Source organism: Oncorhynchus kisutch, linkage group LG14, assembly GCF_002021735.2.
Source record: "Oncorhynchus kisutch isolate 150728-3 linkage group LG14, Okis_V2, whole genome shotgun sequence".
Taxonomy (NCBI): domain Eukaryota; kingdom Metazoa; phylum Chordata; class Actinopteri; order Salmoniformes; family Salmonidae; genus Oncorhynchus; species Oncorhynchus kisutch.
The window spans coordinates 29,054,604-29,069,454 of NC_034187.2; the positions used below are offsets into that span (position 1 = coordinate 29,054,604).

Genomic DNA, 14,851 nt, shown 5'->3' on the forward strand with positions numbered 1-14,851 from the left:
GGCTTGGGGGTAAAAACTGTTGAGAAGTCTTTTTGTCCTGGACTTGGCACTCCGGGACCGCTTGTCATGCGGTAGTAGAGAGAACAGTCTATGACTGGGGTGGCTGGGGTCTTTGACAATTTTAGGGCCTTCCTCTGACACCGTCTGGTGTAGAGGTCCTGGATGGCAGGCAGCTTAGCCCCAGTGATGTACTGCGCCGTACGCACTACCTTCTGTAGTGCCTTGCGGTCAGAGGCCAAGCAATTTCCATACCAGGCAGGTTGTGTCGACTTCAGAAGACAGAGAGAGCATGGCCCTATTCACATTGACAGGACCTCAGTGGAGAAGGTGAAAAGCTTCAAGTTCCTCTGCGTACACATAAATGACAATCTGAAATGGTCCACCCACACAGACAGTGTGGTGAAGAAGGCGCAACAAGGTAGAATTGAGACCATCCTGTCGGGTGGCATCACTGCCTGGTATGGCAACTGCACCGTCCGCAACCGCAGGGCTCTCCAGAGGGTGGTGCGGTCTGTCCAACGCATCACCGGGGGCAGACTGCCTGCCTTCCAGGACACCTACAGCACCCGATGTCACAGGAAGGCCAAAAAGATCATCAAGGACATCAACTACCTGAGCCACGGCCTGTTCACCCCGCTCTCATCCAGAAGGCGAGGTCAGTACAGGTGCATCAAAGCTGGGACCGAGAGACTGAAAAACAGCTTCTATCTCAAGGCCATCAGACTATTAAATAGCCATCACTGGCCGGCTATCACCTGCTTACTCAACCCGGCACCTTTGAGGCTGCTGCCCTATCTGCATAGATATGGAATGACTGGTCACTTTTAATGGAACACTAGTCACTGTAATAATGTTTACATACTGTTTTACTCATTTCATATACTGTACTCTACTGTATTTTAGTCAATGTCAGTCAGACATTGCGCATCCTAATATTTATATACTTCTTAATTCCATTCTTTTACATTTAGATTAGTGTGTATTGTTGTGAATGGTTTGATACTACTGCACTGTTGAAGCTAGGAACACAAGAATTTCGCTACACCCGCAATATCATCTGCTAAATATGTGTATGTGACCAATAAAATTGGAATTGATCCCTAGCTTTTTTTTTTTTTTTGGTATTCTAGGGAGTCTCGTGAGTAGACTGGACCCTGGTTTTATGGATACACAATCAATCGTTTTTCCTGTAGAGTGAAATTTGTTTGTGCAACATAACAAAAATAAAGACTTTTCTTAAACATTACATCTGTAAATTAAGAATAATTATACAATCAGAATAATTTCTTATTTCTTAATTGTATATTTTTTTGTCAGTAGGCTAATGTACCTAACCTTCATTTACTTAAGCTTACTTACTTAAGTTTCCGTTTCTCAATGTGCTACACCTTATTTAAAATATATATATAATTTAACTAGGCAAGTTAGTAAAGAACACATTCTTAATTACAATGATGGCATACCCCAGCTAAACCTGGATGACGCTGGGCCAATTGTGCACTGCCCTATGGGACTCCCAAACACGGCCGGATGTGATACAGTCTGGATTTGAACCAGGGACTGTAGAGACACCTCTGGCACTGTAGCGACACCTTAGACCGCTGCGCCACTCAGGGAGCACTTCTTATATTCTTTATCTTATATGAAGTAGAAATGCTCGTAAACATTTCCCTGATTTGGTTATACTTTTTTAACCACATTTTTATATGACGCACTATGCGAAGCTGCCAAAAAGATTGTATCGTATCATACACATAGCGTTTTACCTCGGACTTGTATTTTGAAGGCAAAATCTGAAAACAGGAAGTCATGTGGATAGATGCTTCTACGGGTTTCTTCTGTGAAGCTAATGTTAGTGCAATCTATGTTCCTTGGGACGTCCCTACTCTAAACCCATATACCCTAACTATAACCATAACCTAACCCTACCATTTTAAATGTCAACTTCCCAAGGACTCCAGATTGCACCAACCGTGATGCTAATAATACATATATATGCCTTGTATTCAAAGTTTGTAGTTACCACATCCGGGTCTTTTGTGTCCTTAGTTACCATTCGGAAAGAAAAACATCACCACCCCTGCCTACACAGCTATCAGGTATCTAGGCTATATTTATAATTTAACGAAAAATACAATAGAACATTTGATTTATTTACCTATATACTTATTGCAAAATGCTCTATTCTAATATTGGGTTACGTTAACGTTACCAGAGCACCTATGGATATTACGAGAGGCAGTTTAGATGATATCTCCCGCCCGGCATCCAACGAGCGTTCTCGCCCGGGTAGCCGTGTATCAACTGTGTCACTGCCTGACGTCGGGAGAGTTTTTCATCCTAGCCCGACGTCCCTGGTGGTCCTTAGCGATGATGCCCCCAACAATAAGCAGGTAATGTGCTTGCATGCACACTTTGTGCGTGTAGAACAAGATGACCTGACATATGCTCCTCAAGAAGTAAAGGGTCAAGTCAAGAAAACACATTTGGAATAATGTGTCAAGAACGGGACACAGTTTGAACCTGATAGTATCTGGTTAATGTTTCACAATTTCCTTTGGGTGGTGGGCCATTCTTGATACACACAGGAAACTGTTGTGGTGAAAAACCCAGCATCATTGCAGTTCTTGACACAAACCATACCCGGTTCAAAGGCACTTCAAGTTTTTGTCTTGCCCATTCACCCTCTGAATGACACACATACATAATTCATGTCTCAAAGGTAAAAAAATGATTTTCAAGCCATCTCCTCCCCTTCAGCTACACTGATTTTAAGTCGATGTAACAAGTGACATCAATAAGGCATCACACTGTAGCTTTCACCTGGATTCACCTGGTCAGCCTATGTCATGGAAATAGCAGGCATTTTTAATGTTTTGTATACTCATTGTATAAAAGCACCACCTTATTTGGTTATGTTAGCTAACTGTCCAGGTTGGAGCTTTGTACCTGAAGGTCCCATGTAGAGGCTGTGTTGTGTGGTTGCTGTGCATGTTTGTTCAAGAACCATTTGAGGACCTTAGAATAATTTGGTGTGGTGGAGTTTCTTACACTTTTGTACTGTGTTTGGAGGCTTTGATGATGGCTTTTGGGTCTGGGTAGACAAAATATCCACAGGAAAGAATTATTAAACCGACTTCAACACACAAGTCTCGCTGTGTGGTGAATATTTGTTTGCTCGAGACCTAAGACACATGCATGTAATTCATGCATATTAACTGAAGTCTTGCAGCTGTTTTACATGGTTTTGCGCATGTCACAGAAATTTAAACAGCAGTACTTTAAATAATACTTTCCTATGGATATTTTGGCAAAAATGTTGACCCAATGAAGGACCAACTGCACACAGACAACCGATAGAGTAAGTTCAAATGTAACCTCATCCCCAGGCTATTGCGCATATAAGCCTGTGACCATAGAAGTCTATGGAAGTGACCTACTGAGTAAATTATTTGAATCAGAACATTTTTGTGAATCACACAGCTAGCTGCGAGGTGTGTTGTGGGAGATGATTAAGCCAAAGCCAATTTGTCCAGGTCTTTCTGTTTTGGCAAACAAAGGCCAAGCTTGATGCGTTGGTCCACCAGACATTTGGGTGGAAGTGTCTGGGAACGACATTAGTTCAAATGTAATTTGATTCAACATTCTGGCTTGTAAGGAAACTTTCTGTCACGCCTTCACCAAAACCGCCACCGCGGAGTTATGCCCACCCATACCCTCCCATATAGGCGAGTCCGCACCTTTGGGAGGGGGGTACTGTCACGCCCTGACCTGAGTTTTCTTTGTTTTCTTTATTATTTTGGTTAGGTCAGGGTGTGACAAGGGTGATATATGTGTTTTTGTATTGTCTATGGGTTTTTGTAAGTCTATGGGTTTTCACTAGTCTAGGTATTTATATGTCTATGGTTGCCTAGATTGGTTCCCAATTAGAGGCAGCTGTTTATCGTTGTCTCTGATTGGGAAACATATTTAGGCAGCCATATTCCTTGGGTTATTTTGTGAGTTTTTGTCTATGTGTTAGTTGCCTGTGTCTGCACTTATCATATATAGCTTCACGTTTGTTTAACCCTAACCCTCTAACCCTAACCTAACCCTTTGTTCTTCGTCTTATTAAAGAAGATTTGTTCATCTCACGCCTTGCTCTCCTCCATACATCGAACGTGACACTTTCCAAGTTTTTGCAGTGCTCTGTTTCAGACTGTATACCAGTAATTGGTATCACAGTCTGATTTATTACATTTTAGTCGATGCTCTTATCCAGAGCATCTTACAGGAGCAATTAGGGTTATAAGTGCCTTGCTCAAGGGCACAATCCCTGCTCAGGGATTCGTATCAGCGACCTTTCAGTTACTGGCCCAATGCTCTTAATCGCTAGGCTACCTGCTGCTCTTATTATTAGGCAAGGGTTTAGCAGTGTAGCCTATATTCAACCAGTAGAAAATGAATGGTGGCAGAAGGCAGTTAACTAACTCTATGTAAACTTTGATAACTTTCTGAACTATACAGAAATAGTAAGAGCATCTTGGTGTGTTCTCTTAATTTTGTCTTTTTGTCTTTTACTGTTAACCAGTCCTTACAAGGCAAGTCAACCCTAACCTTTATCCTACACGTTGCTTTAAATATACTACCATTCAAAAGTTGAGAGAATGCCAAGAGTGAGCAAAGCTGTCATCAAGGCAAAGGGTGGCTACTTTGAAGAAACTCAAATATTACATATTTTGATTTGTTTAACACTTTTTGCTTACTACATGGTTCCATATGTGTTATTTCATAGTTTTGATGCCTTCACCATTATTCTACAATGTAGAAATATAGTAAAAATAAAGAAAAACCCTTGAATGAGTAGGTGTGTCCAAACTTTTGACTGGTACTGTATATATATCTGCCTCTAGTAAGGTTTCTTATTGTAACATATTGCTGGTTATTTCTTGATCCGTGCCTGTTTGGCAACACTTTTCCCACCTCCGAAGGTACAGTATATCCATAATTGGTAGACTTTTCTGATTTGAAAAGTCGTCATTTGCGTCACCAAGGTGTGCCCAAGAAAGATTTAAATAATATTGAGTAGTTATTTATGATGCAAGGTGATTTGTAGATTAGTCAGTTTCGACTCGTCTTTAAAGCCGGCTGCAATGTTGAAAGTGCAAAAGCGAAATTCATGGGAAACTATGCCTCCTGTAACGGCGTTCTTCGTTTGTTGAGAGAGAGTCGGACCGAAATGCAGCGTGGTGGTTAATCATGATCTTTAATAAAGAAAACGGCGATACATGAAATAAATAAATAAATACAAAAACAACAAACGGAACGTGAAACCTAATTACAGCCTATCTGGTGAACACTACACAGAGACAGGAACAATCACCCACGAAATACAAAGCGAACTCAGGCTACCTAAATACGGTTCCCAATCAGAGGCAACGAGAAGCACCTGACTCCTGATTGAGAACCGCCTCAGGCAGCCAAGCCTATACAACACCCCTAATCAGCCGCGATCCCAAATACTACAAACCCCAATACGAAAATACAATAACATAAACCCATGTCACACCCTGGCCTGAACAAATAATGAAAGAAAACACAAAATACTAAGACGTGACACTCCGCTTCTTGTCTGGAAAGCCCTTAAGACAGAATGTTAATGTTAAAATAACTATACTGTTTTTAACTGTAAACATGACTTCCTCTTGACTTTCCCCATCAATGGGCCTAGAACCTGTGGTTTGAATAGATGTTACAATTACTTTCCTAGGATCACAGCAACTCACATGAAAACCTCAGGTCTCCAGATGAAAGTCTTCCTGAGAAAGGTAGGCATAAGTACATATCACTATGACATTTTAGGAAGTAGAATAGTGAAAAGAAAATGGATGAACATATTTGTATGCATGCATTTCTTTGAATGGTTTTCCAGATCACTCCATTGGAGATGTATCTGATGAGGAGAACGAAGATCCAGAACTCCAGAAGGCCATCAAGAAAATGAAAATACTTGACAAAATCTTGGCTTCAAGGATCTCAAATGAAAAAGAGGTCAAGAGAAAAGGAAAGGAGCTCCATCAGAAACTATGGCAGGAACTATTGGTAAGCACAGGGATACGCAGAATACACACATTAAATGACATTTTAAGAATGTCTATATGTTAAAGGATGTTTCCTACCTATTTATGTGCAGCAGATAAAGCCCAACAGATCTTCAGAATGGGCAGATGAAGCAGAAAATACAAGGATGTTTTTGTCCCTGGCTCCTTCCAGTAGTAAGTGAAATATTAAACAGTAATTCCAGAACGCAGATCAGTGTGGATACTGTTTACAATGCACATTAACTGGAGCTTTGAGGACAATGTACTCATGCCAAATTACTATTCCAAGATATACAGTATAAATCACGTTTTGTTTTGTTTATCACCATTTTTGATCAGCCTTTTTTTGTATGGGATATGTCACAGCAAATTGATAACGTTATTTAGATTCAGTCTCAGAATTTGAATATGGTAATTTACTATTAATATACAGGCTAAGTGTAATAATCCATTTTAATTTTCCATAGCTCACGGATCCAGTGAAGAATTGGACTTTGCTCCTGTGTTTGGGACTCAAGTGCCTGACAAAGAGTATGAAAGACACAACAGACAAGTGGAGGAAAGTGAGTTTGTTTAAATATGCTAGAACACAATTATACATTTTACATCATAAAGTTGCTCATATATCTGTATGTAGGCCAATGTACACTGTAACTAGTCCTGTAACTCATGCTGCCAAACATACCCTCGTAAAACTGACCATCCTACCGATCCTCGACTTTGGTGATGTCATCTATAAAATAGCCTCCAACACTCTACTACTGGTTGAATATAGCTACTCTACTCTGCTAGGTAAAGCCCCGCCTTATCTCAGCTCACTGGTCACCATAGCAGCACCCACTCGTAGCACGCGCTCCAGCAGGTATATCTCACTGGTCACCCCCAAAGCCAATTCCTCCTTTGGTCGTCTTTCCTTCCAGTTCTCTGCTGCCAATGACTGGAACAAACTGCAAAAATCTTTGAAGCTGGAGACTCATATCTCCCTCACTAGCTTTAAGCACCAGCTGTCAGAGCTGCTCACAGATCACTGCACCTGTACATAGCCCATCTATCTACCTACCTCATCCCCATACAGTATTTATTTATTTATCTTGCTCCTTTTTGCACCCCAGTATCTCAACTTGCACATTCATCTTCTGCACATCTAAAATTCCAGTGTTTAATTGCTATATTGTAATTACTTCGCCACCATGGCCTATTTATTGCCTTAACTCCCTTATCTTACCTCATTTCCACTCACTGTATATAGACTTTTGTTTTTCTTTTGTTCTACTGAATTATTGACTATGTTTTGTTTATTCCATGTATAACTCTGTTGTTGTATGTGTTGAAATGCTATGCTTTATCTTGGCTAGGTCGCAGTTGCAAATTAGAACTTGTTCTCAATTAGCCTATCTGGTTAAATAAAGGTGAAATTAAAAATTAAAAAATTAAAAAGTAACAATGTTAGGACTATATTGCAATGTAGTTTTATTATTCTACGCTAGATGGCAGTATAACCCTAGGAAACAATGCAACTATTTTGTGGTTTCACTGTGTATTCAATTTTCTTGGTGCTTTCATTCCTGAAAACACCGCATAGGCTACATCTTTCCCTCCAAACTATCCATGAACAACTTTTCCCATCTTTTGAATTTGCTGTTTGCTGGATGACATGTCACTCAGTCATAGTTTGAGAGCCATGAACATTGTGGAGTGGGCCCTTTTCAATTGCATGTATTTCAGTAGTCCAGAAACATTAATTGATGTTTCAGTGGTCCAGAAACTTTAATTGATACATGGTCATTTGGAATACTTCCTTAGATTGTTGACAATGTCTCTCCAAAGCATCTCAGGATGATATTAGACAGAGCCTTCTAATGGTTCTTAAACTTAAACTCTTAAACTAAGTTTACACGTTTACCTGCTGGAATCCAAAAATGCATGAACAGCTCCCAGCAGTGGAGGATCCTCAGAGGAGGAAGGGCAGGACCATCCTCAGTAAATTTAATAAAAATAGAAATAGTGAAACATTTAAAAAAGTAATCAATTTTAGATAAAACTATACTAAATTCAGTGCATTCGCAAAGTATTCAGACTCCTTGACTTTTTCCACATTTTGTTACGTTACAGCCTTATTCTAAAATTGATAAATTGTTTATTTCTCCTCGTAAACCTACACAAAATACCCCATAATGACAAAGCAAAAACAGGTTTTTAGAAATGTTTTCAAATGTATTAATAATAAACAAATATCACATTTACATAAGTATTCAGACCCTTTACTCACTACTTTGTTGAAGCACCTTTGGCAGTGATTACAGCCTCAAGTCTTCTTGGGTATGAAGCTATAAGCTTGGCACACCTGTATTTGGGGATTTTCTCCCATTCTTCTCTGCAGATCCTCTCAAGCTTTGTCAGGTTGGATGGGGAGCGTCACTGCACAGCTATTTTCAGGTCTCTCCAGAGATGCTCGATTGGGTTCAAGGGCTCTGGCAGGGCCACTCAAGGACATTCAGAGACTTGTCCCGAAGCCACTCCTGCGTTGTCTTGGCTGTGCGCTTAGTGTCGTTGTCCTGTTGGAAGGTGAACCTTTGTCCCAGTCTGAGGTCCTGAGCACTCTGGAGCAGGTTTTCAACAAGGATCTCTGTACTTTATTCCGTTCATCTTTCCCTCAATCCTGACTAGTCTCCCAGTCCCTGCCGCTGAAAAACATCCCCACAGCATGATGCTGCCACCACCATGCTTCACCGTAGGTATGGTGCCAGATTTCCTCCAGATGTGACGCTTGGCATCCAGGCCAAAGAGTTCAATCTTGGTTTCATCAGACCAGAGAATCTTGTTTCTCATGGTCAGAGTCCTTTAGGGGCCTTTTGGCAAACTCCAAGTCGAGGCCACTGTGTTCTTGGGGACCTTCAATGCTGCAGAAATGTTTTGGTACCCTTACCCAGATCTGTGCCTCGACACAATCAGGTCTCGGAGCTCTATGAACAATTCCTTCGACCTCATGGCTTGGTTTTTGCTCTAACATGCACTGTCAACTGTGGGACCGTATATATATATATACACAGGTGTGTCCCTTTCCAAATCCTGTCCAATCAATTGAATTTTCCCCAGGTGGACTCCAATCAAGTTGTAGAAACATCTCAAGGATGATCAATTGAAACAGGATGCATCTGAGCTCAATTTTCGAGTCTTGGCTTGGATTGTTTTTTTCGCCTGGCCATATACAGCTGATGTGTATTGAAGTCTGCCAGCGAAGGGAAAAGGTGAGAGGAGGAGAGCTCATAGATGCGAGAAGGAATACAACCTGGCTGCTATGAAAGTGAACTGTGTTTACGTGTGGTCAGGGGTCTATTCATTCCGCCGATTCTGTTAAAAAAACGTTTCTAAAACGGAAGCAAATGGAACGAAACGGGGATAAACATACTTGAATTTGTCCACCCTAGATCAGCTAGATGCAGGCAAAATGTTCTCTCGACCTGTGTGCATCTACATTGTAAACATTCATTCATAGGCTAGGTTGTAGCAAACTCATGATGGGTATATGGAACATTTGAGTATCATTCATGTAGTAGCCTATCAATGTTACATTGAACTGGGTAAATGGAATATGAATGACAGTCATCCAATATGCTGTAATAGAAATAAGGCCATGCTCATGAAAAAAAAAAAACATCCTCCTGTACCAACCGCCACTCCTGTACCAACCGCCACTCCTGTACCAACCGCCACATGTACTAACCGCCACTGACTCCCTCACAGGTGAAAAGGACCTCAACACCACAGCAGCAGACTTGGCTGAAGTGTGTCACGAAGAGAGGGCAGACGAGTCAGAAGGCAGTCAGAGTGGGGTTCCCAGGGGCAAAAATAAACAAGACTTTGTGAAGAAAAATATTGAGGTATGTCAAAGTTCATGTTGGGCAAAGTGCATGACTTTGGAGTCTCACATTACTCATGTTATGTTTTTTCAATGGGAAATTAATATAGTTCTTCAACTCAAAGACTCAGGGGACTGATTTGAAAGTAACTACAATCTGATCTGATGAATGATTGTTGTCACTACTTTGTCAAACATGACAGTTGGCAAGTGGTGCTGGAGGCCCAGTGCAGATGACACAGGAGGAGAAGTATCGTCTCGAGGAGCTCCTCAGAGACATGGAGGAAGGGGACAATGCTGGGAAGGCAGGCTGTGAGGTAGGCCAAAATACAGCCCTGATGGTGAGCATGTGGTGTAGGAGGACTCATGTTTTCAAGTGTCTAAATGTGGCAAACAGAGTTCATCTAGACTGCACCATTTGTCTCTCTCGCACAGCACTTGGTCTACACACAAACATTTCACTTATTATGTTTAGGGTAGTAGTAGCCAGTAATCACTCGTTATCATGGTGTGAATAGTTTGTCATGTATTGAGCAACGTCTTTCAAGCACTGTGTTACTCACACAGCTGTTATGGTTGTTGATATGGCCATTACTCATGAGAACTCAGAGAAACTGTTTAAATGATCTACCGTTTTGAAGTAATTTGCTAATCAAATCGAAGTGGCCTAACTAAACTGCCCTAAACGCTGACCTACTTTACAATTACAGCATATGTTTTAATATACACTACCGTTCAAATGTTTGGGGTCACTTAGAAATGTCCTTGTTTTTGAAAGAAAAGCACAAAAAAAATGTCCATTAAAATAACGAAATATTTATCAGAAATACAGTGTAGACATTGTTAATGTTGTAAATGACTATTGCAGCTGGAATATTTGATGGAATATCTACATAGGTGTACAGAGGCCCATTATCAGCAACCATCACTCCTGTGTTCCAATGGCATGTTGTGTTCGCTAATCCAAGTTGATCACTGGCAGCTTCATGAAATAGTACCCGCAAAACATCTCTCAACATCAACAGTGAAGAGGCGTCTCCTGGATTCTGGCCTTCTAGGCAGAGTTGCAAAGAAAAAGCAATATCTCAGACTGGCCAATAAAAAGAAAAGATTAAGATGGGCAAAAGAACACAGACACTGGACAGAGGAACTCTGCCTAGAAGGCCAGCATCCCGGAGTCGCCTCTTCACTGTTGACGTTAAGACTGTTGTTTTGCGGGTACTATGTTTAGCTGGGTAGCTGCCAGTTGAGGACTTGTGATGCTTCTGTTTCTCAAACTAGACACTCAAATGTACTTGTCATCTTGCTCAGTTGTGCACCGGGGCCTACCACTCCTTTTTCTATTCTGGTTAGGGCCAGTTTGCGCTGTTCTGTGCTTGGAGTAGTACACAGCATTGTACGAGATCTTCAGTTTCTTGGCAATTTCTCGCATGGATTAGCCTTCATGGAATAGACTGACGAGTTTCGGAAGAAAGTCCTTTGTTTCTGGCCATTTTGAGCCTGTAATCGAACCCACAAATGCTGATGCTCCAGATACTCAACTAGTCTAAAGAAGGCCAGTTTTATTGCTTCTTTAATCAGAACAACAGTTTTCAGCTGTGCTAACATAATTGCAAAATCGTTTACTAATGATCAATTACTTTTAAAGTGATAAACTGGGATTAGCTAACACAACGTGCCATTGTAACACAGGAGTGATGGTTGCTGACAATGGGCCTCTGTACGCCTATGTAGATATTCCATAAAAAATCTGCCGTTTCCAGCTACAATAGTCATTTACAACATGTAACAATGTCTACACTGTATTTCTGATCAATTTGATGTTATTTTAATGGTCAAAAAACTAAGCACAATGGTTGCAAAGTTAAACAAGCCAAAGGTGAAATATCTGAGTCTCTGCATGACTCTGTTACTGTTGAATTGCCCATATGCACGTTTTGAAACAATGACTACTTGGCAGCAACGGTAGCTGATTTTGACTCCCCATAGTCGTTATTTACCAGATGTCATGTGCCATGCAAAGGTCACAGGGATTGCCACATCGTCTGAATATTAGACAGCAATCTTATTTAGGATTATGGTTTATTGGTATATGCAGAAAATCTGTACGTATGCAGTGCCAGGTGCATTTGAATAGCCGCCTGTATTCCTATGTTTAATATAATTTGTGAGAGTGTTTGCCACCTGGAGCAGACAGTTTTCTGTTCTGCAGCCACCCACTGACCCACACCCTGTAAACTTCAAATGGTTGATTTTTAGGTGCAATTTTCCCCTAATGGCTTAGCTGGCAGCTGTGGCTGCGAAGCCTGAATTTTGAGGTCAGTTATGATGAACCTTGCCCGTCTGATGAGAGGACCTAGACTAGCACTTCTCTCACATACGGTACCATTTAGTCTGACCCGGACTGCCATGCATCTCTGGAACATCTTGCCAACGTTTTGAAGTCTGGCTGCTGTATTTATGATGGTTTCCTTTACTTTTAGAACAATACTGCTGTAATTACGTGGCGGATATCAAACCGAGAGGAGCATACATATAGATGCTGGGGTCTTTTATTGGTTAGAATTGGACTTCCTGTTATTGCGTGGCGTGCTGTTATGAATGGCTGTTGAATAAGGAGCACGTATTTCATGTTGATAGTCAGGAATCCACAGTGACCATGCGGGCAAGTGCACCCAGACAGGGAACTTGGCAGGGCCAAGTAGGACTCATAATCAGTTACAGGCCATAGCGCTGCGCCTGTGTCTCTCCTCCTGAAACACTTTCATGATGGCCTTGCCTCCATTACTAGTACGATCCTCAACTGCATATTGTACTAGAAACCTGGGGTGATAAACATGGCATCACACTGAGTGCTCTTTGAAAGGCTGCCTTTCCATAAACACAGGAAGACTTCTCTCTTTCGAAAGTGAATCGCTTAGGTGTACCTCAGGTCCCACTGTGTTTTCAGTGTAGGACAGGACACAATGTTCCTCAGATTTGGCTGTAGTTTTTCCTTAAATTAATCTTACAGATCATAGGTACAGTAATACAGTATATAGATATTTTGATACAGGGCGTTGAAGAACAACTCTGTGCGTCATTCTCTATGCCTCAACAATATAAATAAATGAATAATGTGTCCAGGACCCTGGATAGCTCTGTTTTATCATGTCTCCTCCTAGATCAATCCTGTTGTGCTGCACATCCAGTAGCTGACTGATTTGTCTGTTAATGTGTCAATTTGTGCTCCTAGAAATTAGACGGTCCTCTTTTTACATTCACATTCTATCATTCTACTGTATTCACATTCGATTGGTCGACTATATTACTGCATCTTTTTATCACAAAGTAATCTCCCACAAAAAACAACTGTAACTGGGCATATAACTAATGGGTTATAATGTTATTCAGATGGGTCATTTTGAAGTCTTTGGTTTGTGCTAGTTGGTAGTGGAAGCTTTATGGCTCTGTTTGTTGATAAAATATTATCCTGTTCACTCATCTTCATGCACTGAGATCATAGCGTAAAAGGGTTTGGCTCTCTCTGTGGAGCCGCTACTGAGATCTCTGAGCTTAGCAGTAGGGCTGCTGGACAAGTCTTAGCTCATTACTGGGTCCAAAATGAGCTCACCATCCACCTGCTGTTTCATATGATATAATGTAAGCCTTACGAGACAGTCACTCATTGTGAGGCAGAGGCAATTGTTAAATATTTGGCATTTTGGAGAGTTCTTGGCAAGACCCATGGAGCAGTGACCAGTAGTCTGTCTTCTCTCCAAAAGCGAATTCCGGGTGCAAGAAAGAGTTGTATTTAGAGTACCTTTTGTAAAGAGTGTGTAATTTGTGACAGTAGTTTGGATGGGAGGTCAAATAGTCCAATTTTATATTTGAATAATAACCGGAGGGTAGATTTACCTTGGACATGGCTTCGGTTCAGTTTTGAAGATATAGGGTTTGCCAAGTATTTCTGACAGAATTCTCAGTTGGGAGTCTGTTTTTTGGGCTCAACCTTTTTTCTTTTGATGTTATTTGGGGGACATTTTTGTGCTCTTGCTACTTGGAGGGAGGGACCGCTTGTCATATACTACAGCCTATATGTTGTCTTCTTCCTAGGGAGACATGTGGGCCGCTCCAGTGCAAGCGGGTGAGGGTTACACCCCCGAACCAACAGAACGAGACCAGCTAATTCACATTGACTCCAGACTGCAGCTTCTCCTTCCTGTTGAAGACTTCCTGTCTGTGCGAAGCCCCTACCCTGACCACAGTCTGCCCCAGGCCCAGGTATGTACTGTACAGCCCAAATGTCTACTGCCTAATAGGTCTGGGTTCACAAAGGTGCCATTAACTACTCAAAACACCATCTCTACTTGCAAAGAGCCAAGGTCATTAAGACTCATAACATGGTCAACACAGTGGGACATCAACTACAGACTCTTGTAAAAGCTTTGTTCATTGAACCTCAGGCAGACCCACTTTCATAAAATGGGAAAATTTGTGATTTTGTTTTGTTAGTTTGCACCCTAACTTTAGTACTCTCATGTTGAGTCATATTTCCCCAACACCCATGCTAAATGTAACATAGTTTACCCCTTGTAAATTGTAAAAAATAAAAAACAACAACAACATCCATGCTAAATGTAACATAGTTTACCCCTTGTAAATTGTAAAAAACAACAACAACAACTACATCAGCAAATTGTAGGCTACTTTTAAGTTACTGCTAGACTGAGCTTGAGAATTGCCCAATAAATATTCATTCACTTTTCATATGTTGCATGCGCAAATCTATCTGGCTCTTACCCATGCTAATGCAGTAAAGCAAAGTATATGCAAATCTAAAAAAATCTGGGTTTGAGGCAAAGGATGATGGGAACGATTCCCCTTCATAGAACTACCACAATGGAAGAGGAACATTGTGTCCATTGATTCA

The 14,851-nt window shown here is 41.1% G+C and overlaps 1 protein-coding gene across 1 annotated transcript in view; it reads left to right on the plus strand.

Annotated features, from left to right (window-relative positions):
- The first annotated feature begins 1,888 nt into the window (after nt 1–1,888).
- Nucleotides 1,889–14,851, plus strand: part of fsip1 (fibrous sheath interacting protein 1) — a 64,283-nt gene continuing 51,320 nt past the window's right edge. Inside the window, exons 1-9 of the mRNA XM_020501084.2 lie at nt 1,889–2,099; nt 2,216–2,393; nt 5,750–5,807; nt 5,912–6,081; nt 6,173–6,254; nt 6,548–6,643; nt 9,825–9,961; nt 10,143–10,256; nt 14,035–14,202. Of these exons, the coding sequence (XP_020356673.1) occupies nt 2,223–2,393; nt 5,750–5,807; nt 5,912–6,081; nt 6,173–6,254; nt 6,548–6,643; nt 9,825–9,961; nt 10,143–10,256; nt 14,035–14,202 (996 nt within the window). The 5' untranslated portion in view covers nt 1,889–2,099; nt 2,216–2,222. The remainder of the gene's footprint in view (nt 2,100–2,215; nt 2,394–5,749; nt 5,808–5,911; nt 6,082–6,172; nt 6,255–6,547; nt 6,644–9,824; nt 9,962–10,142; nt 10,257–14,034; nt 14,203–14,851) is intronic.